Source organism: Desmodus rotundus, chromosome 9 (genome assembly GCF_022682495.2).
Source record: "Desmodus rotundus isolate HL8 chromosome 9, HLdesRot8A.1, whole genome shotgun sequence".
Lineage (NCBI taxonomy): Eukaryota > Metazoa > Chordata > Mammalia > Chiroptera > Phyllostomidae > Desmodus > Desmodus rotundus.
This window is the reverse complement of record NC_071395.1, coordinates 21,913,012-21,940,196: the sequence shown is the minus strand read 5'-3', so window position 1 is coordinate 21,940,196 and position 27,185 is coordinate 21,913,012. Positions and strand designations below refer to the sequence as shown.

The following is a 27,185-nucleotide window of genomic DNA, read 5'->3' as shown; positions in this document are numbered from 1 at the left end:
ACAAATTTATTCTCCGATGGCAAAGGGGTATGTGAGACTTATTCTGTCTGTAGGGAATATTCAGATGTCATCAGTAGTGAAGGAAAAATCATTTTCTGGGGCCTGACTGAGAAACAACCTGAGAATTTGGGAGGTCAGGACATATTTTGTTAAGTAATGAAACTTTATAAACTACCAGTTAGTATTCCAGAGGCAGTACTTTCTCAAAGGCCTGAAGTGACTCTCTGTCACTTCAAACACGTACTGACTTAGTTGAATTATCATTTAAAAATAAAGAAAAAAGTTGTTTTTGTAGTTTGCATCACGAGAGTTAGTTGATGGCTTCATTTTAATTCAAGGGCCTTATTCTCAGTCATACTCTTCCGATTCATTTCTGACTAGAGTTTTCAGTTAGGAAGTTCCCTGATCTTTCATGCCACTTACTTTCAACCAAAATGGGATTGTTAATGGGTTTAATGCCAAAGTGGTCTCAGTATATATCTTTTTATTAGAATGAACAAGCATTAAATGGCTGTAATATTCTTGTTAACTGACAGTGACCATGTCAGATGGTCCCAGGTGACCAATTTAAAATGGAAAGTAATAAAATGTGCTAAGACTAGAACTGTTTTACAGATATGACAACTTTCTATTTTTGTTTTTTTGTTTTGGTGGTTCAGAAGGTACTTCAGAGTTTTTCTTTGACTCAGAACAAGATATAAATTTTGGGAGGATTAGTTCTCATTTGTCCGCTTGAGGAAAAGCAGAATAAAAAGTGCAAAAAAAATTCAGTGACCTTTCGAGCATATTTTGGGGACCTACAGTGTGTCGCTAGAAAATAAGGAGATGCTTGCTATAAGATGGATTTTTAGGTCATTTCTGATGTGAATTTTTTGATTGTTCTTGACCTTCACAGATACACCGAGGAGTTAAAGGGTTTGTCCGAGATCTCCAAGGCAACCCAATTGCCAACGCAACCATCTCAGTGGAAGGAATAGACCACGATGTTACATCCGGTGGGTATTCTTTGCCGTGGTCTGAGGCTCTGGCGTTATCCACAGGAGCACCATTTCTTATTATCATAGTTATAATTCTTATGGTGTTCTAAGCAACACAATTAAATGCCTGCTATCTCATTATCTCCTCCCTCCCAGCTTTGATTGGTCAAATTTCCTTGGGAGAATTCAGGCAGGGACTCAGGATGGGCAGCTGCTGCGTGTGGAAATCAGGGTGCAGCAGGTGGCGCCCTGTCCTCAGCTATCTCCCTGCAGAGCTGCGGGGTGGCGCCATCCACTGGAGGTTCTTGGCCATCCTTGAGGCACAGGAAAATGCACTTGCTGGCGTTCAAGTACCTGTGTCTTTCTGATCTCTCTGAGAAAGTGGGACTAACGAATGAGCTGTGCATTGGTGGGCCTCAGGAGGGAACAAAGAAAGTAGGAAGAAGAAAACTGCCAGCATCTCGTGTATTTAGGATTTCCCATAAGTTTCTTCATTTAATCATGTAATAAATCCAGGCTTATTCAAGGTTAAACAGGCTGTTGCAGGATTGAGGTTGATGTCAGTTGTTTTGAAGTTTAAACCACATTTCAATTTTCCCAAACCGCTTGTACCATTACCTCTTTCTTAGCTTCCATATTTATAACTTGTATTTTTAATCTTTATCACTTATCCCCTAAAACTTCATTTATTTATTTGACAAATATCTACCAACAACCCACTAGGTGCCAGCTCACCTTTCCGAACTTACACCAGAATCCGTGCTGAGATATTGCCCCCTCAGCCCTGCAGGAGGTTGGCTTTTGAAGGCAGCACCTAGGCTTGATCTGGCCACAAGCAACCTCTCCTACCTGTTAACCCTCATGTGCCTTCCAGACAGATATTTGCTCTGCATTCTATGACGTGAACATTTTAGTGAAATCTAGCCTAGGAAATAAATACAGGTAGAAAGGAGTAAAAATGGAGAGAGGGTTTTGGGACATGCAGCCTTTTGGGGGCAGGACAATGAGGAGGAACTGGCAATAGAGTCCAAGGCAGAGAGGACACTCTGCATTTCCCTGGAAGCCTAGAACTGTTTCAAGAAAGAAGAAATGCTAAAAAGTGTCAAGTCTGATGAGTCTTGTGAATGAACCAGTGTGCAGAATCTTGACAAAATGAGCTTCAGTCGGGTGGTGGGTGCATGATCGGGGCGGTCCAAGATGGGAGAAGAGGAGAGACCTTAGAGACAGAGAATATTGCCAAGTCTTCTCTGGAAATTTCCTGGAAAGCAAAGAAGATAAAACGAGGTGCTAGCTGGAAGGAGATGTGGGGTCTAGAGGTAGCCTGGAAGAGATGGGGACGTATTTCTTTCAGGTTGTTTCCATTTTCGTGGTGAAATAAGATGTAAAGCACGGACTCAGACTGAGGATGAAGGCTGTCTTAGGGGTGTTAGGAAGCAGGAGAAAGTGTGAATTGTTCCCCAGGACCTTGCTGTTCAAGGTACGTCCCACCCTGGGCCAACAGCTGAATTCTGCGTCACCCGGGAGCTGATTAGAAATGCGGAGTCTTAGGCTTCACCCCAGAGCTAGTGAGCTAGAATTTGCATCTTGACGAGTTTCCCCGGGATCTGCACTGATCTAGAAAAATAGGAGAGGAAAAGACTAGCAAGGGAGGCACTAGCAGGAGGCAGGACAGTACGTGACCTGTGTAAGGTTGGTGTTTATGAGTCAGAGTCAGACCACATGGGAGTGTGCTTCTCCTTCCCCTTCTCAGTCACATGGGGCAGGAAGAGAGTTGGGAGTTACCCAGACTTGGCGGTTTGCCAGGCACGTATCACCACGCGGGAAAAGTAAATGAGTGCAAGGCATGTGCGTGAGGGCGGTTGTACTGGTGAGCTCGGAACCTCACCTCAGTGTGGAGGGAAGGACGAATGCTTGCAGAGTGAGAGGGTGAGAAGCGTAATTTTGCTGAAGAATTCTCTGGAGCACTTGCTGAAGACAGAGCTCTTAGGAGGCAGTCCAGACCGACATGGCCTGAATAGTTGGAAATTTGTAGCAAGTGCCTCAGGGATTCTGGTGGGACTATCTTTGGGCCACATGTTGTGAAACCCTGATCTAGACTCTCAGACCATTAGGTCTTCACCTGGCAAGGTGCGTGGCAAGAATCAAGAAGATGCTCTGACCCCACTGCCTGGGGACCCTGTGTATCTTGTTATTCCTGATATGCTTATGAAGAATCACTCTCTTAGGAGATTTATTACAGATAGTTTCACACTTTCTTCAGTAATTGCATCAAATCCATTAATATCTACTGTAAGAAGGGGAATAAAAGGAATTGAACTGAAGTCTAGTGGGTATTCCTTAGTTGGCATAACTATGCATTTCACACTATGAACTATGCCTTGTGGTTTGACATTTTGCTTCCTTTCAGCAAAGGATGGCGATTACTGGAGACTGCTTGTACCTGGAAACTATAAACTTACAGCCTCAGCTCCAGGCTATCTGGCTATCACAAAGAAAGTGGCGGTTCCTTACAGCCCTGCTGTTCGAGTAAGTAAACGTATTAACAGCTAAGATTTATTACGCCCTTCCGTGTGGCAGGCATAGTTAAGGGACTTGTATTCAATCTCTGGAAACACATTATAAGGTAGATACTATTATTAGCCCCATTTAACAGATGAGAAAACAGTCCTAACAAAGTTAGCTTGACCGGGGGCTCATTGCTTGATTTAATACCATTCAATGTGAAGCTCTGTTACTGCTTCTCAGTTTTTGATGAGATCCATAAGAAAATCAAACAACCTAACAAAATTAAACCTTTTTTTTTTTTTTGCCACATTGATTTCTATCTAAATGAGATTCTGTTCCATTTATCTTTTTATCTTGAGTACCTAGGACAATACTTTACACAATGAGTATTCGGAGAAATAAGTTACGCCTGCAAGATGATTTTAGGCATTGACTAAACACTTATTAAGCACATCCTGTGAGCAAGGCCCTCTCTATAAAAACTACATTAGATTTAAGTGGATGCCATTGTTTTGCCAGGCAGGTGATGGTGATGAGACCAGAGCTGCTCTCAGTGCAGAGTTTCACCCTGTCTTTGTGTCACGTTACCAGGACCATGGAACGGCTTAGGGGTTTCCAATCAAAAGACGAACTCGGAAAGAATTTGTTTTACTTCTGTTTATGCGCCCACAGTTTGGAGTATCTATGCTTCGGTTTTGCAAACAAAAAAATCTCGAGTTTATAGCTGGTGCTTTGGTTTTGATTGTGTGTATATGTATACTTGGCTGTAGGTATATTAAATTCAGGAGGGACATTTAGGCAAATGAAATGTGGAAAAAGAAGTAGCCCCGGAAACAGGCTGTGAAAGTTTCAGGTATTTCAATCCTTAGCCTTTTTTATTCCATGTTACTTCAAGGAGGTTGTGAGGGGCACCACCTTCCTCAATAACCAGGGGCCTAAGTGGCCAAATCAAGGGGCTCTTATTTCCATCTGCAATGAGGCACAGAAGTCTGGAGGAGGATTGGGGTGGTAGGCTGCACGTGTTGAATATCCTTTGTGTGATGTGTATGGATTCTCCGTGGACTGGATGAGGACGCCTAGTGCACAAGGGGGGCTGAGTTTCTGGGCACCGGCCTCTCTGGAGGTTTGGAGTTGTATGGAGTCTCTTTAGCAGATTCAAGATTCCAGGAAGCAGAGCCTTGTGGTTTGGGATGCAGGACACAGAAGGGCATGCTCCCTTAGCTACTGGGAGGAAATTCAAGGTCGACAGGAGAAGCTCTCTGAATATTCAAAGGAAGATAATTAATTATAAATTACATCTTTTTACTGGGAGGGGGAAAGACTACTTATACGTCATTTGCCATTAAATAATCTGCTTTTAAATAATCCTGCAAAGCTATTATATCAAAGCACATTTCAAACATAATGATGTTTGACTATTTTCCCCCCGAAAGTATCTTTTATCATGAGAGATTTTTAAAGGATATACTTTAATTCAAGTGGCGAGTTTATTCTAGTGAGTTTATTCAAGTGAGTTTGTTCTTAAAGTTCTGAAATTACTCTTATTTTTTAAATTACAGCTCTTAAGGGACATGCGCATTTTGATAACGATATATTCCTGATTTTCTTTTTTAGGTTGATTTTGAACTGGAGTCATTTTCTGAAAGGAAAGAAGAGGAAAAGGAAGAACTGATGGAATGGTGGAAAATGATGTCAGAAACTTTAAATTTTTAAAAAGGTTCTAATTAGCTGCTTTTGTTCTGTCCGTATAATGTAGTCTGATGTAACGTGGCCGTTTTCATTTAGATTTTGTGCAGTTAATATTTAACACTGACTTCCTTTTTAATCATTTAAATATTAATAGACATCACTTAAATAATTAGGCTCTTAGGTAAAAATACAATAACTTGGCCTATTTCTTCTTATATAACGTTCATTTTCCTACATATATTACACAAAGGATGGTGGAGAAGGTTTAAGTGATGTGGCCATGTTCGACTTAAATGCAGTATTCCATGGTTATTTATAATGCAGGACTTTTTGAGTCATTCTAGCTTTAAAAAATAAATGAAGTCCTTTTGATGTCATTGGTGACAATGTCACATAATGAATGTCATAGGAAAGGTCGACAGTTACTGCTTGGAATTGTGAGCACTATGTTGAAAGACCTAAATAGCTCAGTATAAATTGTCATTTGTCTCTTGTGCTGACCAGCTATATAAGCATGATCTTTATTAATGCATTTTTTGATGGGAAGAAAATGTAAGTGTTTATTAGCAAGAGGTATTATGAAGGGAATGGAAATCGGCTTCTTGGCTTGTACATATAGGGGCTGTGTTGCTCTCTTACTCGGCCTGTTAATACTACTTCAAAGTTTAGGGTTTTCTCTGCTTGGAGATTGGCCCAGAATTGCATTCTAAATTAATAAAGGCTTAAAAATATCCCAATGGTCTGTTTTTTAATTCTCCTATGATTTTGGTCTAGAGTGGTGGTCTCGTGATAAAAAAAAATGTATTCCGTTGATAGTGGCCTCTCCTTTGTTCATCCTCTCCATCTCTAAATGCATTCACTGACTGCCGTATGCCAAGCACAGTGTAAGCTCTGTGGATATTAATGTGGTGGACAAAGGTTCTGATTCCTTGGACCTTATGGGTCAGCTGTGGACACAGACTTTAAATATACACACAAATGACGATGTAATTATGAACTGTGATGAATAAAATGTCAGGAAAGGATAGTGTGTGGAGAAAGAGAATGTCAGAGCAACTTAAGTTAGACTGGATGAGGTGACTCAGGGATGACCCCTCAGTGCACATAAGCCCAGACCTAAAATATGAGTAGGTGTGAGCAGTGCAGAGTGACTGAGTATAGGGGTGTGTGTGCACGTGTGTCTCTCTCTGTGTGGATAGGGTTGATGAATGTTCCAGGTACAGGATTTAAAAAAATAGTGTTAACTGTTGTAATAATAGACTCCCAAATATATAATGGCTTAAGCACGATAGAAGTGTATTTCTTACTCAGGTACCTGTACCGGGCAGAAGACAGAAAGATGAGATGGCTTTTCTCTCCAGTCACTCTGGGACCCCTTCTGACAGAAGATCAGCAGACTTCTGCATGTGGCCGTCAAAGCTGCATGGTGGTCATCCCACTGCAGACAGTAGGAAAAACCATGGAGGAGCCTGTAGAGGATGTCGTTAGGGGCAGGCCTGGAAGTAGTATAGTTGCTGCTCATATCACATTGTCTAGAATTGTATTCCTTAGTCACAATAACTGCAATGCAGTCTGGGAAATGTAGTTCAGCTGCACACCAAGGTGGATGAGGAGAATGTGGTCTCTGGTGAGCATCTACCAGGCTCTGCCACATAGAAGGAACTGTAGGTGCAAAGGCTTCAGGGTAGGAAAACACACGGCGTGCTGGAGGACTAAGAAGGATGGAACAACTGAAGCAGAGAGATGTGGGAGGTGGGGAGCAAAGGCCAGGAAGGTGGAAGGGACAAAACCACACAGGACCTTGTGGACCAGAATTGAGACCTGAGGATTTTGTTTTTCAAATCACTGAATATTCTTTGGCTAGGAACGGTCATGATCAAATTTGTTGTAATTTTACAGGTCATTCTGGCTGCCATGTAGAGAGCAGAAGCAGGAGTAGGGTCTGGTTAGGAGGCTACAGCAGGTCCAGAAGAGCAGTAACGCGGATCACGTGGTGCCATAGAGATGAGAAGACGTGGGCGGGTTTGTGACATGTTTCAGAGGTAGAACTGACAGGCCTTAGCAATAGTGTGTGGGTGATGAGGGAGAGGCGGGTGTCAAAGATGACATCACATTTCTAACGAGCAAATGGGTACGTGGCACACAGCATATTGAGGATGCAGCAAATTGGGAAAGGTGAGAAGAAAAAACGTTCAATATAGGAAATGTTAAGCTTGAGATTCCTCTGCTTGTGGGACAGACAAATGGAGGTGTCGAGTGTATGGTGGATGTGTTGTGTGTGAAGCTCTAGAAGAGGTCTGTGGTTGCAAATAGAGATTTGGGTGTAATTGCCATATACAATACATAAGGCGACTATTATTTCATTATCCAAACCAAGGCAGCTTTGAGAATGAAAGGGACAAAACTAATTTTGCCAGCACACCAGGTATAACCCACACCTATCTGGGACAAGCTTAGAGTTTGGTCCCCTACATACAGATCATATTAAAGTCATGGTAATATATAGATCCCTAGGAGGAGCCCATAGAGTTAGAAGAGAGAGAATATTGGAACTGAGCTCTGCGGAACTTCAGAATTTTGCTCCCTGTGGGTTATACAGGAGAAGCTAGACCGTGTTGCAGCAGAAGCAACGTTAATCTCTAGTTTAATTTGACAGTAATTTTTTCATGAAAAGTCTCTAGGTCCATGTAACTGTCCAGGAAATTCATCCTACATGTAGTGACTCCACAACGCAGTATGTGTCAGCCTTGTGGCTCAGCCATCTCCACATACAGTTTCTGCAGTCTCTTGTCTTGGTCTCAGGAAGAGATACCCGGAGTCACTTCCATGCACAGCTCGTTGGCCAGAGCTAAGCACACAGCTTTGTTGAGCCACAACGTTTGGCGAGCAACCCTGTCATCACCGTGCTCTTCCCTTCTGGTCTCCAATGTAACTTGGTTCATTTTTTTTTTTCAAATAGAGGTTTCACCGAACTCTTTCACAGGGGAGGCAACTTCAAATCACATCAAATCAAGGCTTTGAGCTTCAAGTTTGGGACTTTGAGTGATACCTCAATAGCCTGTGTATCAGGTCTGCCTAAGGCCCCTCGTGAATTAGAAACCTATGAACTAAGAAGACGGGTATGCATCCCTCACAGCCAGCAGGTAATGGTAGAATAGGGTCAAGATACAGCCAGAAAACACTCCATTTGGAATGGTGAGGCACAGGAGGTGCACAGCACTCCCCAGTCCACAGCAGTTCTAAAGTCTTGCCTAGCAGATATTTTATAGGCCTCCTGTTTGGGGGGTGGAGACTGTTCCTGGTTTCAGAATTGATTCCTTCCCTCGTTGTTCTCCATGGCCATGGCCTTGCCCTCTTGAACTCCTCTCTCATTTGCTCAGGACTTAGGCTAGCAGAGGCCCTGCCTGTCATAGCTGCCCCACCTGGAATGTGGGACCTCTGCAGTCACTGCAGGAGAGGGACAGTGAGACTGAAGAGCCAAGAACACACTTTTCATTGCCTTAGCCTGCAGGCGACACACATCAGCTCTGCTCACATTTCATTGGCCAGGACTGGTCGCAGGGACTCATATAAGTGGACAGTGCAGCAAATGTGGCAGCAGGAGGCAAGTAGAACGTACATGTAAGACCGAGTCAACTAACTACCCGTTCAGTGGCCAGAAGGAAGGTATTACTTCCATGTAGTCTTGTGCTTTCAAAGGTCCCCACCCCCCTGGTCACGCCCTACTCTGAGTTAGTGTCATGAAGGGTCTACGATTGAGTGCTGTTGGGAAGGAAACTCCTTTCATTTGGTCAATGTTTCTGTGTTGAAGGACCTGCACTGGAATAAGACTCATGTCCTCCAGTCCCAACCCTGACTCACTCCTTCTTACGGAGAAATCAGGTGATGACAGGTGAGCTAATTGGACTGTCAGCTTCCTCTCACCCAGTGTTCCCTGCCCCAGGCAGACGCAGCCCCCGGGTGCTGTGGTAGGCTTTGGGTTTGTGTGGGGGGATGGAGGAGGGGGCTTGGGGGCATAGATTATTAATCTGGTCCACATGTCAAATGTCACTTTCTTCAAGTAGTTGATTAATGATAAAGCTGACAGTTTTAACCTCTATCTGTTGGTCTCTTGTGTCTTATTTTTCAACCACTATAGCATTATTTTTGTTTTGTTTTGCTTTCTTCTGCAAAATTAACATGGGACCAACACCTCTCATGTTCTGAATACTGTACTTCTCTTAATACAGTCCGAGGTGATACTAACCTTTTGAAGGTTATGTCACATTATTGCCTCATATAAACTTAGCATAAAATGAAAACTCTGAATTAAGGCTTTTGCTTTGGTTTGAAGCCAAAGGTTGAAGCAGACAAGAATGCAGAGGATATGAAAGCTGAGGGTTGAAGAGATCTGGATGATGCCCAATAGGGGCAAATTGCTTGAGGTAACAAAAGTCAGAAAGGGAGGGGTCTAGACAGTTTATTTTAGTGAAATAATGAACACATTTTGAACTTTGTACCCCCTCCATTGTCAATGAAAACCAGACACATTACTATGGAAGGAATAGCTAATCTAAACTCACATTTTGATTTTCAATTCTTTATAAAAACAAAGATAAACATTACTTGCAGAGAGGGAAGCATGAACTTTGATATTCATCTATTATTTATACAACTTCTGAAATCTTTCCATCATTTGATGTCGTGGGAGGCTTGCAAACCATTGTTCATTCCAACATATGACTCAACTTCTCTTTTCAAATTCTCACGAGGGTTGTCTTCTGCGGTTAGGACTAGATGGGCATTTGCAGTTTCTGTGTCAGAAATGTCAACAGAGAATATGCCTGGACCTTTAGGTCTTACCTTGTAAATATACTGCATCTTAATCTGCTCTTCTTTTTTATTTTTTTTAAAAAGATTTGATTTATCTTAGAGAGAGGGTAAGGGAGGGAGAAAGAGAGGGAGAGAAACATCAATGTGCAAGAGATACATCAATCAGTTGCCTCTTGCACATCCCCAACTGGGGACCTGGCCCACAACCCAGACACGTGCCCTGACTGGGAATCGAACCAGTGACCTTTCAGTCCACAGGCCGGGGTTCCATCAACTGAGCCACACCAGCCAGGGCTATTCTATCTCTTCTTGAACATCATTTTTAGGTACTTACAAATGTTCTGTTTCCTTATCACTTAATTTTTTCTACTGGACAGTCAGCTTATGAATCAACTCAATTATAACATGGGTTTCTAGGGTAATACATGCTTTAATTTTATGCAATTAATTGAAATCAGTGCAAAGTTCCCTAAGAATCAGTGTTCTTAAAAACAGGGCAAAGGCTTGGCTTAGCTGGGTGAAGGGCCACCAGAGCAGCCCACGCTGATGGTGAACGCAGCCTGTCATGCCTCAGGCGGGAAAAGTCACCTTGATGAAGCTGACTGGAAATTTCCGTGATGCCAGGGACCACGGGCTGGTTTTGTAGGTTGCTACACTTTCCTTTACCTCTTCTAGTTTTTAAACCTATCTTAGCTTTGTTAGTATTCTATTCCTTTCCTTTTCTTTTGTTCCTTCTTTTATTCTGGAGATTTGCTCAGTAATTACTGCATGCTCATCCTGTGGTCTCTATCAGAGGGCAGAATGGCACATCACCGTGTCTCTGCTCATGGCCACCATCCCGGGAACCGTCGTCACTACCGTCACCGTCGTCATCACCATTACTGAGGGTATATCTTGGTTATACCCTGCTAGATACTTGAAATGCACTATTGTGGAATCCATCTGTAACACTAAGAGAAGGAAGTGTTGCGGCATTCCTATTTAACTGTGGAGGAAACAGACTCAGAATTTATATTCCTCACCTCTCAGCTAGCATGTGGCCGATTAACTCCTGTCTGCTTGACCCCACGTCCATGCTGTTCCCACCTCCCCTCCCCTCTTTAGCATATCTGAGCAGGGCTGCAGTCTTCTCAATTCATGTCTTTGCTTTATATTCTTTAGACTATTTCACACATGGTAATTGTTATACATTGGGTTTATTATCTATTTATTACCTGTTCTGAAAGCAGGCCCTTTAAAGATAATTTTAAAATATTTTGTAAACGAATGCAATAAATCCTGCTTTACAACTTCTTGTCATGTGGAATTGCTGTGAATCCAGTTAGTTTGATCCAGTCCCCTGTAGACATGCAGCGTTTGGCACAGAGGCGTGCACGGCCCTGACACGAGCGCTGTGCAGAGATGTGTTTCAGGACAGACCAGGGCGTGGTGGGAACTTAGGGCAGGACAGGGCAGTGGGAGAGGAGGACCTGGCATTGACACCTGCCTCTAAGTGCTCCACTTTCGCCACTGGGGCAGGGGTTTCCTGGGAAAGCTACAGGTTCTGATTGCAGAAGTTCGGTCTGTCTGGAGGTTCTAGTCAAGGCAAACTTCAGCAGGTGTCGAGCGGGAAGGTATAAAATGAAATATTGTGAGCACTGAAGTCAGGTGAAAAATTGATGTAGACAATACTTCAATAAAGGGACAAATGAAGGGGCCCAGATCCCTAGCTTCAGGGCTACCTATGCGTCATGTGGCTTCTGCTCCAGGACGAAGGTTCCCGTCAGTCTGCAATCCTGGAGGGAAGGCTGCCGAGGAGGGACCGTGGTACCCATGTGAAATGAATTAATACGTGTAAAGCAATTAGAAAACCGCCTGGCATGTAGCAAGTGCTTAGAAGTGTATTTATTATTATTCAACAATGTGTTATTACTACTCAAAGATGTAGTACTACTATTTCTCAAACATGCTATTATTTTTATTACTACTGCTATTATTGCAATATAAGTTAGGAGGTTTGGTACTGAGAAACAGGGACTGTGAAAGAAACCCAGGGAAAATATCCGCAGGTGGAACTTGTGCTTGGAAGTGAGGTGAAAACCTAGATATTGGAAGAGCTATGGTGTAATATTGGGGTATAGATAAGACTCTTGGAGACTTTAAAATGTCCCTGAGTCACGATTGGTCTAGACACCTCCGGTTGACCTGAGTCTGTTCATTAGAAGGCAGAGATAACGAGGTAGGGACCTCATGCAAAAAATGGTATTCTTTAGTAATGACTTTAGTGTCAACTATAGTAGTACTTAAATAACTTAAACATTATTTAAAATAATTATTTGTATTTTCTCTACTCTTGTGTTTAATGAGCAACCATTTAATACTAAAGCCAGAATAATAAAATAAAAAAGAGAGATAAAACCATAATGAACCCAGTACTTAAAGATTCGTGAGGCTGTTATCCAACCTACACTGTGAAAACTTGGTGTTTCTGAAACATTAACGCCTAAGCACCCACGTGGAGACAACGGTGATAGAAGATGGAGCTACAAAGTTTCAGTTGTGAAATAAGGAAGTCACAGGAATGTAATGTACGGTGTGGTGACTGTGGTCCCCACAATAACACCGTATCCCATATTTGAAAGTTGCTAAGAGTGTAGATCCCAGAAGTTCTCCAGTGAGCAGCAGACACTTGAAGATGTTCCAACATTAACCTAGAAATACGATCAGAGCCATGTCAACAGCAAGGAAACTGACACATTTAAAAAACTTACTGAGCAGAAAACACTCACTGATGAAATCGACATACATACCACTCACTCCCTTTTTACTTTAAGCACTTAAAAAATGACCAACTGCAATTGCTACAGAACTGAGGGAAATATAGTCTTTTTCTCACATTTATTTCCTATATACGTTTTCAGATTTAAACTGTTACTGGCTCTGTGTCTTAAAATTGACCTGGCTGACATCCTCTCCATAGCCTTCAGAAAACTGACAAGCAGCATATTTAATGAATTCCTAAGAAATCACAGTTGGTTCCCATAAAACACAGCATAACATGTGGGAAACATGTAAATCAGAAAGTGATACAGCTTTCTCGAATGGCTGAACCGGCGTTCACGTTAGTCAGGTTTCACGAGTTTGAATATGTTAATAATGCATCATCGTTCTCATTGTGCTGATCAGATAACTTTTAGAATTTTCCAGTAAATCCTCCGGCTGAAAGTGCTGTTCCTTCTTACCCACACTTCCACTAATATTTAGTCTATAAATTCCTGAAAAATCAGCCCTGACACCACCAGTCTCCCTTCCATTCCCTGCTCTAGTGCTGACGCAACCTCAAGGCGGCTCCCTCATCCCGCGCCTGCAGCTAGCTGCCCTTTGCTCCTGAAACGCCTCTGCAGCCTTCCTCTGTGTTTATTTTAACCCTTACATTTGAAGAGCAGGATGGCGAGAGAACAGCCTGGAGTCTGGCCAGGGCTCTGTAAGCGTGTCGCCATGGCTGACGGGGCTCCGTGAAGCACTGCTGTGGGATTTGGGAAGCTGGTGCGGGAAGATGAAAGCAGTGGGTGGTGCAGTGTTTTTCACTTTACACCTAAAAGATTTTTCCTTGTGCATTACATAGGCGGACGCGTTTCAAAGCCAAGTATATGTAATTAGACAGGAAGGTGCCTATTTTATGTGCATGCCTGAAGTTTTGGACTGCCACATGTGTGCTTGGTCAGTCCACAGGAGACGCCAGCAAATGTGCTGAGCAGACAGGCAGATGTGGAAAGAAGGATTAGATGCTGGATGTGGGGCTGGGTCTGTTGCCAAGTGGGAGCTGCAGGCTCCCGCCTGCACAAACTGGGTCGTGTTATCTCCTCTTCCTTCTTTCACCCACGCAGAAGCGAGAACACACCCCTGGCAATCACAGCATGAGACTCTCACTCCTTAACCAGGGCAGCTGTGGACCACCCAGCCCCACACACAGCACGAGGCCTGCTTAGATGTTCGGCTAGGGTGCCCAGGATTGACAGATCCTTGGGGATTGTATATAAACAAAGAAAAAAAAATTGGAAAAGCAGAAAGCCATTTTCCCCCACTTGGGACTCACTTTCAAACCCAGTGTTTTATTTTTGAGTTTTTGCAACATAAAATATAGTGCTGATTACTCTTGCATTTCTGCATTTCTGTTTCTCCGGTCAGGTGCCTCTCAAATACATTTTGTCTGTCATGAGCTTCCATGGCTTCCCTGTGCCTGTCGTCTTTCCTTCTCTTCTGCCCCCTCTGTCTTCCGTTGCATTTGCTCCCTCTGCCTCTCTGGACCTCTCTGGGTCAACCATGCAGTTAGCCAGCCAAGCAGCTGAGATCAAGCAGACTCTGGAAGGGCCTTCACAAGGGTCTTCCTTGGCCCCAGCCACTCTCTGGTCAGTTTGCTCTCTGGAGAACAGCCTTGACCTTCTCCACAGCCCTTATAATGCCCCCAACCCTGACCCTGATCCCAAGAGCCCAGATCCTCATTCTGGAGTCCACCCTGCCTCATCTGAAATCAGGTCTCCTGAATGAAACAGAATTCTCATAAAGAATTCTGTTGCTTCTCTCATATTGACAAATATGAGAAACTGCAGCCAAACTGATGGACCACCGGGAAGGATGAACTCTGATCAGGTTGCGTGGTAGAGGAGAAAGAGCCCTGGACTCAGCTCAGAAGGCCTACCTGCGCAGCGGCTGTGACTTGTCGGAGAATAGGCCAGGTAAGTTCACCTTTCAGAACCTCAGTGTCCTCATACTTAACTGGAAGACAGTATTGTTGCTTTAAGGTATTTATGAAAGTCGTTTTCCAAACAATTTCATAAGTCTACAAATAGGAAATGTCCTCTATCAGGTAAAGGGAGGTCAGCATGAAAGGCACACTAAAATCTTTAGGTTGGAATGTTGAGTTTGTTTGGATTCAAATGCACCATGGCTCAGAAATAGCTTTGTACTGACAGTAAATCTGGACATAAAATGTTACAACTTGTAAATGTCAGTGATGTCGACTCCCTGAGCAAGACAAGCCATCAAATTCTTAGACACACTCCCTCCACCGCCGCACCCCTCATGGAGTGAATCTCAGGAATGGAATGAAGCCTCCGAGTCTGATGCAGCAGCTTTAGGTGGGGAGGAGTCAGTGAACCCGGTGCTGATAACAGAGGGCACAGCCAGGGCAAGAGGGAGCAAGGTGGTGGGGTGGGAATGCTGCAGCTGGGGTCACGTCTGAAGTGTGGGATGGTGCTCTGAGTCCAACTCTATCCTTCTGATATAGGTCTGTCTGTCTGTCTGCCTCTCCTTCTCCCTCTCTGCCTCCCTCTCCTTTTCCCTCTCTGCCTCCCTCTCCATCCTCATCTCTGACTCTCTAGCCAGCTGTGCCCAGGAGCTGCGGGCACCTCATGCAGTGTCAGGCACACCCACTGGGGCTGGAGGGACCAGAACCCTGAGGGAATTCTGTCCTGGAACCAGAGACGTGGGAGAAGAGGACAGGAAGGCCATTGATGCCACTTCTGCCTTGGTCAGCACTAACGAGACCCCCTTCTTTTCCATTTTCAAGGACCCTGTGTGAAGAATGACCAATTCTTAGAGAGAGCTGAGATAGCTGTCTTTAAACTTCTCACTATTGCTTACAGGGCATTTTGAAAATGGTTTTCCTGCTTACTTATGAGACTAGTGTTGACGAACAAATTCGATTCTGTGCTGTCGACCTGCGTGAGTTGATGGTGGGACGTGTTTCCCTGTGGGTGTGCGCCAGTCACAGCGAGCCAGTTAAGATGCTGTTGTGGGGAACTTGTGGGCGGAGGTATCTCTGAGTTTTAAAAGGGATATTTCATTTTTCTTATAGTAGGTTGTTTTGCTAAAAGGCCAAAGTAAATGTGTATCCGTATCCAAGTGGAAAAAAGACACTCCGTCTGAAGCTGCTTTGAAGTCTTTGCAGACTTCAGATTATGTAAACTTCTGACGATTTTTTGAGTGTTAGACTTTGTCCCGTGCTTGCAAGTCTTCTTCCTTCCCCTTTCCTTTAAAGACCAGGATACAAGGCGAAGGCCGGCGATGCCAGTTAGCCAGTGGCTGGACACTGCAGGGTGCCCATGTAAACTCAAACCACCAGCAGGCCTGCGCTGCTGGCAAGTGGTATTGGGTGCGTCCCATCCACTGGGAGTCACGCTCCCTCTGAGGGTGACACCACTGATGGTCCCCAGGAAGTGCTGAGCATAGTGCGAAGGTCATGGTAAGTGACCCCGAAATGCTACCTATTGTTTGCCTCTGGCTTATTTTGGCATCCTTTGAACGGTGCGTTACAGTATGTGTGAAAAAAAGCATCACAGATTCTGTCAGGCAAATAAGCCTTGGCTGTGTACCCAGGGACTAGAAGACATTACAAAGGCACAGAACTCAGGTTTCGGCCACCGGAGGTCATGAGGAAAAGAAGACGAACATTCCGGTGCTCGTTCCCCATCCCGTTTAGATTTGGTTTGGCCTGGGTTTCTTTGGGATCTTCTCTCAGAGAACCAGAGTCTGTTTGCTCCGGCATTCACGACCTCTGAGCTCCCAGACTAACTGCACCAGGATGGAAGGGTGGGTGCCAGAAGCAAATCGCATGTGAAATAAAGGGGCAAAGGGTTGTAGATTTTATCCAAGGGCGAGGACCGGGTGTTTCAAAATTGTTTTTTAAGTTGTTAGAGGATAGACTTTGGCGAGAAGAGCGGCTGCTTTTCAGCAGGTACTCGCTACAGGAGTGTTGGGTAGAACCCTCCCCCAGGTCCCCGCATGTTGGCTGTGGTTGCCCTTTGAGTGCCCCATACTGATCTCTGGTCACTCTGCTCAGCATCACAATGAGGGCCCCGAGTACGGACTGCTCTTTGGGACCATGACAGCCCTGGAAAGGGCACAGCAGTGGTGTAGGATATCTGTCCGTTCAAATCCAGGTTCTGCCACTTCGAACCGGTGAGGTTGAGCAAGGTATTTAATCTCAGAAACTTAATATCATAATCCAAAAGCAAAAACGCCTCTGTTGCCTTTTTTTTAAAAAAATGAGGATGACTTGAGACAAAGTACACAATCCTCTGCTTATAAACACTGATCAACGTCTCTTTCGGGACAAATTCATGATTTACGGAAAGAAGCCTTCTGCCCCTTTTAATACAAACAAATATGTTTAGAGAACCGTGTAACCAGCTTAAAATAAAATAATAGAAACATTCCTTAGACGCATAAGTGAGCAGTGAAAAGTCTAGTATTGTTCTGCCCAAACCAAGACAAAAACAAGTGTAGAATAGAGATTTTTTTTCCTTTTTATTTATGAAATAAAAATTTGCAGAACAGAAGCCCAAGTCTGCCCTGGTAATGATATTTGATAGTTCAAGGGAAATAAGACTCCCATTTAGCATTTAGTTGTACTTTGATCTGTGTTTGTGAAAATGGATTTTGGGTTGGTTTTAGAATTTTTGTCTAAGATCAGCACTCTTTTTCCAGCGATCTCGTGGAGTCAGGTAAATGTCGAAAGAGTGCGCGAAAAGGTTACTCTGGGGCAAGGTAGTGATGGGATGGACGGTTCCCGAGACTCAGGAGGTGGCAATCGTCATAGTAATCATGGTGATGATCAGAATTATGATTGGCATTACTGGAGAAGTTATTGCGCGACATGGAACACGTTAAGTACCTTTTCCTACATTTTCTTTTCCTTTACTTCCCCAAGCAAATCTAGGCACTAGTTCTGATTCCTGTTTCACAGACGGGGAAACCAAAGTGCAGATAAAAGCGCTGTAATGAACAGTGAGAGGTGGCCCGTGGAGCCCAAGTTTGCAGTGCGGAGTAGGAAGTCGTCATCTAGCGTCTCTGAGACGTATCCCCCTTATAAGCCTTCTCCTAACACCTTCACTAGGGTTAATGTGGGTTTGCTCATTGTTTCTGCAGTTACAAACTATTTTCCCACCTGGCATTCCGGGAATATTCCTTTGCGTCAGGGTTTCCCAACATCAATACTATGACTGTGACATTTTGCAATGGATGATTCTCTCTTGGTGGGAGTGGGGGGGTTACCCTGTGCATGGTAGGGTGATTAGCAGAATTCCTGGCCTCTATGCAATAGATACAAGTAGCACCCCCAAGCCTGACAACCAAAAACGTCCCAGCCATTGCTAAATGGCTCTGGGGGGCACAGTAGCCCCTGGCTGAAAACCGTTGCTTTAGAAATGTCTTTAGAAAACCTTCTAGATAATCACAAAAATATCACATGCAGCACGTAGCAATAGAAACATCTTGTATTGCCTAGGTACTGGTCATCTAGGATGGTCAGCAACATAAAATTTATGAACCCGTATGAATACTAATGACATTGGCCTTTCCATCTTATAAAGATAACTCAGCCTTTCTGAAATCATTGCTTCCAGAAGCTTTTCATGTGTCATGTTTTCTCTGAAGCACAGTAACACTTGCATGTTGATTCTGACATATGATCTATCATCTAATGTATACATGGTCTATTCATTTTCTAGGGCCGTTATAATAGATGACCGCAAATTCAGATGGCTTGAGACAATAGATATTTACCATATCATAGTTATGAAGACCAGAAGTCCAAAATCATGGGATAGGCAGGCCCATGGTCTCTTCCCAGCCTCTAGGGGAGGGTCCCTTCTTGCCTCTACCTAGGTTGCTGGCAATTGCGGTCATTTCTTGGTTTGTAGACGCATCATTTTAATCTCTGCCTCTATGGTCATACAGCATTTTCCCTGGGTCTGTGTCCAAACTTTCCTCCTTTTACATGGACACCAATCACTGCATTAGGGTCCTCAGCCAGCAGGTCCTCATCATAACATGATTTCATCTGTTAAGACCCTATTTCAAAATAAAGTCACATACACAGGTTAGCCTAGGGATTAGGACTTGAACATATCCTTTTGGAGGACCCAATGTAACCCCTAACACATGGCATATTCCTGTGTTAAATAGAACATATAAAGAATCCTTGCACTATTTTCTGTTTATTCCTCCAGATCCACTCTTCATATTTTACGCTTCGTTTTGGATGGCACCTGTGGGCTCCTTTGTTTTCAAACCTGCGATTAGGTGACGCCAATGGGAGGCATCAAAATTGGAGGTCAGGAGGAACATGTTTATGTACTGGGCCATCTCCCTGCCCTGGCGCTGTGGGTGGGCTGTGTTCTTCTACCAAATCCATAGCTCCTGTCCGGTGGTTGTCCCATACAGCTGCTCTCTCCAGGTCCATCCACTCGTCCTCAGCCCAGGGTGGCAACAAGTGGCTCTGCTGTTTCTAGCCCTCACCGTGCTTGTCGGCTTTCTCAAGTCTGTCCTTGTAACATTCACCTCCTGAGCCCATGGGAGGTACCCTCCGATTCCTGCCAGAGTCTGACTGGTCACAACACTAAACACAGTGTTAGTTTGTTTAGAAATAAAGTCTGTGCCTGCTTCCTGGAATTACAGACAAAAGCTCTGTTTCAAATTCATGTTTCTTACCTCTTATAATACATGAACAGGTGAAATTTCTGAGAGGTTGGCTCTGGACCCTTTCAGATGAAGAGGTGCCATTTTTTCCTGTTGGGTCCTTTGGCCTGACTGTAGGCAAGGAGCACCGACCTTTGTGGGGGAACAGTCTTCTCACTCAGGAGCGGGTCATGATAGCACTGTCCCCCTGCAGCAGAGCACAGGTGAGGAGAATTGGTCTCTTAGTATTTGGAACCAAACCATTGAGAGCTTATAAATCATTCATCAAAACTGCAAGGAATTGTCTTTCTGGGTTAGCCCATAGCAGCTGGAGCCAAGTTCAGTGCCAGGAAGCAGCTCTCTAAGGAGGGTAATGCCATGTCTGAGCCTGGGCTCCGTGGCTCCCTCCCTCCCTCTGTCCTTCCTGCTGTAAATGGACGTTGTTCCTTGGGTACCAGGTCTGGGTTGCATCTGACCCCGCCCACTGGAGCCTGTCGGGAAAAGTACTGGTGAGTGTGGAAGAATGCCGATCTTGTTGATGGTAAAAGCAGCACATAATAAACACCACTTCTTTCTCTGTTCGCTACTCATTTTTTTCTAATTTTAAAGGCAAGTGAAAGAAGGTGTGGGGCTGGGCTTGGAGAGGGGGCCTTTGGAAAAGGAGAGAAAACACTAGGTGTCAGAGAATGGAGGGCAGAGTCGTGGGGTTTGGTGTGTTTGCAGCTTTGTTGGCTTGTGGAAGATTTAATTGCAGACATCTGGCTTGAAGGCAGTGTCCAAGTTCCTGGGCACTTTGAGTGTACCCTCCCTCCCCCTGCTTTTCGTGTCTGTTTGGCTCTGTGGATATCTGTGCTGCTTGCACGGGGCCTCGGGGAAGAGAAGCAGGCGCTGGCTCTGAAGACGCAAGGGAAGCCCTTCCTTCCTGGTCGTTCAGCCAGCTCAGGAGGGCTGCAGAGGGCGCAGAGCCTGACGGCATGGCCCACTGGCTGCTGCTGGGCTGCTTCCCTCAGGGCTGCAGGGAGTAAGAAGGGTGACCGAGGCCAACAACATGTTTCATAAACACGGGCCTCTGGGCACCTGGAAGTAGAAAAGGGATTAGGGGAGAGGGAATCTCCCTCGATCACATCAGAGTATTGTCTGTTCTAAAAAAAATCTTTGAAGCCCTCATTGAATCCTGATAAACACATCGTAAGTTAAAAATGCACTTAAATGCACCGAACCTATCAGACATCATGCGTCGCCTCGCCTGCCTTTCAATGGGCTCAGGACACTTACACCGACGTACCGTTGGGCCATTATCTTGAGTTTCATCTCAAGATTAATTGCCTTTTTCTTCTCGCCAGAAGCAGGAGACACAGATGAATGTTTTGTAGATATGACAGGATGTGAAAACACAATGTGCAGAAAAGTGCTGGCAGCACAGTGCGCTGGAGAGACCCAGTTGTTTACCTCTGCGGCCGCGGCTTGCTGGGAGTCGGGCTCGCTGCCACTGCGCAGTGTCGCCGGACGGCATTGGACCGCACATCCCTAGCTCAGGAAATATCAATATTCAAAATCGGAAGAACAGTTCCTACTGAACACGTATAACTTTCATATCATTGAAAGCTGAAAAACTGTAAGTCAAACTCTCATAAGTTGGGAGCCAGCCGTATCAGTCACCCTGAATTCAGAGGCTGAATTCAATAAATCAATCAACCCTGTCTATGTTACAAAGTCTCCATGAACTCTCTGAGCAACAAGCTTGAGTGAGCTTCCCTGGTGGACAACGCTCTGTGTGTATTGTAACACATCAGCGTCAAGAAGGTAACATGTTCTAAGGACAACAGAGGTTTCACATTGGAAATCCTTCCGGACTCTGCCCTACGCATCAATTTTCTTGCTGATTTTAATTTGTGTCTTTTTCCTGTAATAAACTATAACCATGAGTATAATAGCCTTCAGCAAGGTCTGTGAGTCCTTCTTGCAAATTGTTATACTTGGGGGTAGTTTGGGGAACCCCTCAAATTTGAGTTGGTGTCAGAAGTGAGGGGGGATGTCTTGTGTGAACTTTCCCCTATCACTTTGCCATTGGACTCGAGGGCTTTGCACTCAGGGTCAGAAGTCTTGAGCAGACTTGGCAGCCAGCAGGACTGTGCCCTCGAACTTCACAGTAGCCTACCTCCATGTAAGTAACCTGTTCGAAGTAACCAGAGACAGAGACACAAGTGGAACCTACATGCTAGAAGGCAACTACGTATAACTACATACGTAACACCAAATGCTGTGAATCATGTCCTATAATATATCCTAACAGGAATATACTGACTAGGGCAGGAATTGCCAGAGCATCTTGCAGTAAAAACAGCGGTAATCATAGTATCTAGGAAGTGAGAGGCAATTGGGAGAAGTCAGTCCACCAGGGAAGGAAGCAGTGGGATTGAGCGGGAATAACTGAGAGCCCTGGCTGGTGTGGCTCAGTGGATTGAGCGCTGGCCTGAGAACCGAAAGGAATACCTGAGAGATCTTGGGATTGAGGCAGGTGGCATGGGGCAGGGGCTAGGGGGGTGGTGACTGACAGGTGTTAACCTTATTTGTCTTCAGGCAAACTGTTAGCTGTGCTGAGATAGTGTTTCCACTCATCAAGAGCAGACAGAGGGGGCTAAACTCTCTCTAGCACTTCATCCAAGAGCTTTTGAGCCCACCCACCTCTGGCAGGTCAAAGACTCCAGCTTTAGGTTTTTTTTAAATTCCTCACCTGAGGACATTTTGGGGGAGGGAAGAGAGAGAAATATGCTTGTGAGAGAAACATTGATTGGTTGCTTCCCGTATGTTCCCTGACTGGGAATTGAACCCACAACCTTTCTTTTGGTGTATGAGACAATGCTCCAACCAACTAAGCCACACCGGCCAGAGCCACTGGCTTTAGATTTTAAGTCACATTTCCACAGGCTTCTGGCCTACAGTAAAGCAGTGGGATGAGTTAAGAGATTCAAGTATTACACCGACCTTTTCTCTAGAGATTCTAAATTGTTGGTGTTTTCCTCCTGAGATTTCAAAACCCCAGAAGAAAAATGTGCAGCTGCCATAGCAGCAGAGTGTTCCCCTTGAAGCTAATGTGAGAAGTTTTATAGCACAGTGATGCAATCACCTGGGACAAGTTTCATACTGCCAAGGGCCTGGCAGCCCTGGGAGGATTGTGTTCAGTCACGCCACCTCTTCTCTTCAAAGAGAGCGACGCACACGATCCTCCAGAAAGTCTGCTCCACTGTTCCGCTGAAATTCCAGGTTTATTTCAAAAGGCGCCAGTGGACCCGCCTTGATTCCCTTGAACAGCCAATTTAGTCCAACAGCGTGGCTCAGTTCAAAGCAAACATTGAACGAGTTCCTTGACTGCGTTATTGGGTAAAGAGCACCTTAAGGCAGTCAGGGAGGCTGGGTATGCAGTCACGGCGCTTAGGGAAGTGATGGGGAGAATGGTCTCCGTGGGCCCCTGTGTACCGTCCGCTTTCCGACATTGGTATCCACGCCACTGCCTGTGCCAGTCCTATAAATGTGCCCACTGTAGAGATGACTCACTGAGGCTCGGGGAGATGAAACAACTTGCCAGAGGTATTAAAAAAAGGCAGAGACAGCACCAAAACGCAGACCTTTCCACTAAGTCTTGATATTCCCATAATTCCACACTGCCTACTTGTTAGAAATGTAATTCAGAAATATATCACACCATTGGGGCGTCTCAGGGGCCTATTAACTTAGGAATCTAAGTGAGAAATTCTAAAGTGTGATCTAAATTCCATCTCTGATTTATGGAATCTATAAATATGTATATTTGTGGGATATAAATATCCCATAATTACATAAATATATAAAATGAATAAAATGTATATATGTATATGTATGTGTGTGCATATGTATATATATAATATGTGTGTGTGTATACATATATATATTTCCCTCCTGTCCAAATTTGTAGAATTCAAGTAAGTTTAACATATTGATATGTTCACTAAACATAACTTGTCCGGTAATTTCTTCTCCTTTTTTGTAAGAGAGATTGATTCCAATTTATAAGTTGCAATGAAGAATTAGTTCACTCACATCTCCTTTGTATGTTATAGAGTTTACACCCAGAGCTGTGCTGCATCATCTCTCAACTCTGTATCAATATCCGTTATAATGTGCTCAGTGTTTTGTCTGAAGTGGTTTCTGCTCTGTGATACTGTGTTATGTTTTGCTAACTGGCAGCCTAGAGTGGCATACTAGATCTGGTACCACATCATTCTGCGGGTTCACCCCTCCAGCCCCATTTCTCAACCTCACCTAAACCTTTCCCTGACCTTATAGGGACCTAATGTACCTCATACTCTCTCTGGACTACAAAAGGATGTCCTTCCCTTGAAAGACTGAAACTTCAGTCACACAACTATTCATTGTCTGTCCCAGGTGCTGAGAAGACGACACTGAACCAACAGACCCAAATCCTGGCCTCGCGGAGCTTCTGTTCTAGCGGGGTCCTGCCCCATCAAGCCTCTCTTGCTGCGTATCTTGTGTCTGAGCTGGGTGTGAGGCGGTTCAATGATCAGATTGCAGAATGCCCAGGTAAGATGTGAGTGATTTACAGAAAGTCTTGGCTTTACAAAAACAACCATTAATGTAAATATTCCTTTGACTAATGAATAACATGTAAGAAATATGTGTCTACTCTTTCTCCTTTGCATCCCCCATGAGAGGGGTTCTTTTCACTTATTATTAGGGAAACAATAAGTTTTACAGGGATATTTAAAATTAAACTGTCACATTACAAATTCTAGTCAAAAGTGGTTTTTTTTTTGTTTTCCTTCTTTACATGTACATTATATGTTTCATGTGGACATCACTGGGATATAGTTGCTCACGTTCACACAGCCAGCACGTGAGCAAGCAGAATCTCCAACTCAACCTGAGTTGATTCTAAGACCGTGTTTAATTCTCTAAACACTAGCTACCTTCCCACACAGCTATGCATAGTTTTCACACACTATTGATTTAAAACCCCGAAACTTAGTGCTATCTTGTTTTCAAACTTGCAATGACAAGAAAGAAAAATACAAAAGAGATTTCAATCTCAGTGTCCTTCTAAAATGGAACAACCTGATAGGGGTTTATAGCCAGTTAAAATACATCTCTGTGGTCGCATTAAGACCTTTTTAATTTTTTAAAATTCTCACCTGAGGACATGCTTATTGGTTTGTAGAGAAAGGGGAATGAAGGGGAGAGAAAGGGAGAGAAACATCAATGTGTGAGAGAAACATCAAGTGGTTGCCTTTCATATGTGCCCTGATTGGGAACTGAACCCACAACCTAGGCATGTGCCCTGACTGGGAATTGAACCTGTGACCCTTCAGTTTACAGGACGACACTCCAACCAACTGGGCCACACTAGCCAGGGGCTACATATTAAGATCCTTTATGCTTGTTGTTAGCTAGATATCAAGAGCATACAAGTCAAACAGCAAGTCAGAGAGGACTGGGGCCTTTGCTTAGAGCAGAGAGCTCCAGATAACCTGCTAACTTCTCTGGTTGTGTTAGCATTTGGCAAAACGAACGAACAACCCCCTCCCCCGCTGCCCACCGACTCTGCTGCTTTAACTCTTTACTGAACTAGATATCCAGAGGTAGTTTGGCAGGCAGATCCTGTGAGGTCAGCTGCAAACCTGTAAGATTTCAAAGAAGAAAGCTAAAGCCTTTTGGACAACTTAATAAATTGCTATCATTTTTTGTATGTATCTGTGCTCTTCTAATCTTGTTAAGAAATGAAATGACCTCCTTAAAACTGCTGTGGGCAAATTTGAAAATAACCAGTGGAAGGGATTAAGTGAGCAGAGGTATTTCTTCCCTTCCTGCAGTGGTACTGGAATCTCTTTTTGTCCTTTGTTGTGTTGGGACTGTTAGCAGATTATCAGCTTCATCCTAGGAGCTGTTTCTAAACGGTCTCATTGAAGAACTCTGTGCTGACTTGTCTGCAGGATTGCACTGAAAAAGGAATTGGGGCGACACATCCCCCTTTTCTCAGGTGGGAATTACCTTGACAGCCACGGGAGAAACAGCAGACTTTCAGCTGTAGCCTGGGATTGGCACCCTGTGGTAGTGTTTTCCCATGCACTGACACGCGGATCGACAACATGCTCCTCTACCTTTTGCTAGCATTCTAAGCGAATGGACTAATTGCATAAAGCCAGACTTTGACGTGTGAACTATACTTGTATAGTTTAATATTCTGGTCAAGTAAAATTTATGATAAAATATTATGTGCTTGATATGTAACTAAGCTGTGTAATAATTAAGCATAAGTAGTAACCAGTTTCCATAAATGATAAAATTTGTGTTAATTTACTAAGTAAGAAACTCCATTCTTACTTTTCTACTCTTTTTTTTTTTTTAAGATTTGCTGTTTTAATAATTAGTCTCATATGTCCTATTTGGTCTAACATATGTAATGTTTTAGCATCATTATCTTAATCATAATGCTCATCATCATCAAAATACAACTGATGCCCTGGCTGGTGCAGCTCAGCAGATTGAGCACGGGCTGCAAACCAAAGGGTTGCCAGTTCGATTCCCAGTCAGGGCACACACCTGGGTTGTGGGCCAGGTCCCCAGTATGGGGTGCGTAAGAGGCAACCACACATTAATGTTTCTCTCCCTCTCTTTCTCCTTTCCTTCCCCTCTCTCTAAATAAAGAAATAAAATCTTTAAAAAAAACACAATTGACACATAAAAAGACAGATATTCTGAACTTCATATTGTCAGATACAGATCGTCAAAAAAAAAATGACAACAGCCAACACAATAGCTGTCTGATGTGAATAAATCAAAATTGTACCTCTTTTTTTTGTCAGATTGGCAAAAAATGTATTTTTTAGTGTGGTGCAGAATTTTAGTAATTAGTTTATGGGCGCCATGAGATGAAAAGGCTGGAAACCACTGCCCTGTAGTCTGCATTGCCGTCTTATTGGTAAATACAGGAAAAGGCGAGATAAAGACGGCCTGTAATTGCATCCTCTGTGGGAAGCATGATGCAGAGTCCTTCGGTTGCACAGAAAACAGAAGACATCGTGCAAAGGCAGCCACCACTCATGACCTTCAGAAAATGAAGCTTTCCGTCAAAGTCGGAAGGCTTCTTAGCTTTCTCCTCTCGCTGGTACTGAGGTTTCAGCAGTGGAGCAGTGGTATTCGACAGTGGAGGAAAGAGGCAAGCATCTGCCACTCAGCCATCTAATTCAGGGCTCTTGGACCCATAAGGAAGATGGAAGTGTTCTGGAGATCACAGAGCTCTGCAGAAGTTAGTGCATCCCAGGGGAGTGGAGAGCATCTAAGGACTCGGGAAGCGCTGTACTTAAGTTCCTGTTCTGCTTAATACCTTGCTGAGTCGCACAAGGCCCCCGGGGGGCCCTTGCGTGGTCAGGCCTCATCTTCAGAGAGTGGCTGCAGTGAAGCCATTCTTTGTTGCTGTCAGTTCAATTCTAGAACACGTCAGACTCCTTCCCATCCGAGGACATCTGGCGTTGTTTCCTGTGGCTGGAGCTGGCCCTCCCTTTCCTCACCAGCCACGGTGGCCTTTGTGGCAAGGTTTCTCTGCACCCTTCAACTTCCATCTTTCTGTTAACTTTCTCAGAGATGCCATGCCTGGCACAACATGTAGGCATTTCATAAATATTTATAGAATGAATGAATGATTCGTTGTGGCTGAAAGAGGTAAGATATCTGAAGAATATAACAGAATGTCTGACAAGCGGTAGGGGCTCC

General features: G+C 44.2%; 1 protein-coding gene across 1 annotated transcript in view; it reads left to right on the top strand.

Moving 5' to 3' along the window:
* The window catches only part of CPE (carboxypeptidase E), a 68,628-nt gene extending 62,726 nt beyond the window's left edge, over positions 1–5,902 (top strand). Inside the window, exons 7-9 of the mRNA XM_053911728.2 lie at positions 896–995; positions 3,385–3,503; positions 5,097–5,902. Coding sequence (XP_053767703.1) covers positions 896–995; positions 3,385–3,503; positions 5,097–5,195 — 318 coding nt within the window. The 3' untranslated portion in view covers positions 5,196–5,902. The remainder of the gene's footprint in view (positions 1–895; positions 996–3,384; positions 3,504–5,096) is intronic.
* Positions 5,903–27,185: the final 21,283 nt, after the last annotated feature.